A 1,668-nucleotide genomic window follows, 5' to 3' on the forward strand; every position below is an offset into this window, starting at 1 on the left:
GTGTTGAGATGATACATGAAACAGTTTGACCACGCTATTTACCGGATGCTTGACAAGTAAAATCCTTCACACTCAAAAAAAAAAAAAAAAAAAAAAAAAAGACAGCTTATCCCCTCCAAATTATCGGGATTCGAACTCTCAGCGGTCCACGCAAAAAGAAAGCTATGCATTCAGCCCCCAACCCAACCCAAAAGCCGCAGTGACCGGTAGAACCCGGAGCAGCAGCAGCAGGAAGGTGAACGCTCCCCCTCTCCTAACCCCTTTCACTTGACCATAAAGTTCAACCCGACTGGCCGGTTAGCATTCCGACCCCCCCCCCCTCTCCAAAAACAAAACAAAAAAAGAACCCACCTAAACACGTTCTGACAGTACCTGGTACTTAAACGGCCATTTCAATACCATAAATGTTTTTCGAGAGTGATTCGTGACTGGAAAACGTTCTTTATCATTTCAACAATGGGAGAACCCCCAAAAAAATCTGCAGCCCATCACAGATCTGGGCGCGGCACTGGACTGACAACAACGCGGCCTGTGAGTAGGGGAGAGGAGGAGGGAGTAGACGACAGAAAAAGAAGGAGGGGGGGGGGGGGCGCCACATTACAGAACTAGGCTAACTAATTTGAGGGGGGAGGGGGGAGGTGAACCTTTCTTGAGCGCGATATGAACATGTTGTCGTTTAAGGGTTACAGGAATGAAGAAGACAACTAGATTTCGCCAGGTACAGATTAGAACAATACTTAGTGAGTAAGTAAGTGTATGGGTATGGGTTTAACTTTAACGCCCTTATCAACACTTTTAATTCAGTTATTTCGGACCCGTGACCTCGGATGGCAACACCCATCTCCGATGCGACCAAAACACATGGGCTGAGAGTCGATCGAGGGCCTTGAAAACTCCACAAAACGACCCGATTTCAAGTAGAACGCCCAGTCTGGTAGAGAAAGAGAGGGTGAGAGAAAGGCCGGAGGCGACAGAGAAAGTACCCTTGCCTTGTTATTAAAGGCCTTTCTTTCACACCTGCAGCCACAAGAGCACTTGAAGTGGCTGGACTCCACTCAGGAACTGAATGAAGGGCGCCAGAGTCCAAAAGTCGACAGTCAGTGCTGTGTCGGTACCTGACAATTGCACCGACAAAGAACAGACCACGTCGGACGATATTTCTGCACGCAGACGTACCCCACCCTGCAATAATGTATACTCTCAATCTCTCTCTCTCTCCCTCCTCCCCTCCCCCCCCCCCCCCCCCCCTCCCCCCCCCTCTCTCTCCCTCTCTCTCTCCCAAACACATATGGACCCCGCAACATATCCCGGCCCCGGTTGACCTCGGTTGGAAAAACATTACCAGCGAGGTCACACCAATCCCTGGAGACCTGAAAAATGTGGAAGTGATGACAAAAAACAAAAAAGAAAGGAAAAAAAAGAAAGAAAGAAAATACAAAGAAAGAAAACCGCAATGGAACAACAATTCTACGCATCAAAACTGGCTCAACGAAGCGGAGACGATAACGATATCACAACAATACACCGATGTAAATAGTTGATCACGAGCACGTGCTGAACTCTGCTCGCGAAACACCACATGAACTCTGTTATATTATAGGTTAGAATAATGGATAGCGTTTGCCCTTAATAGAAAGGAAGGCAGGGAAAAAAAGTCGCAAACCCCCC

General features: G+C 47.9%; 1 protein-coding gene across 1 annotated transcript in view; it reads right to left on the reverse strand.

Moving 5' to 3' along the window:
• Nucleotides 1-1,668, reverse strand: part of LOC101857231 (CCR4-NOT transcription complex subunit 6-like) — a 19,414-nt gene that overhangs the window by 1,098 nt on the left and 16,648 nt on the right. Inside the window, exon 5 of the mRNA XM_035968200.1 lies at nucleotides 1,018-1,160. Within this exon, the coding sequence (XP_035824093.1) occupies nucleotides 1,018-1,160 (143 nt within the window). The remainder of the gene's footprint in view (nucleotides 1-1,017; nucleotides 1,161-1,668) is intronic.

Source organism: Aplysia californica, unplaced genomic scaffold, assembly GCF_000002075.1.
Source record: "Aplysia californica isolate F4 #8 unplaced genomic scaffold, AplCal3.0 scaffold00045, whole genome shotgun sequence".
Taxonomy (NCBI): domain Eukaryota; kingdom Metazoa; phylum Mollusca; class Gastropoda; order Aplysiida; family Aplysiidae; genus Aplysia; species Aplysia californica.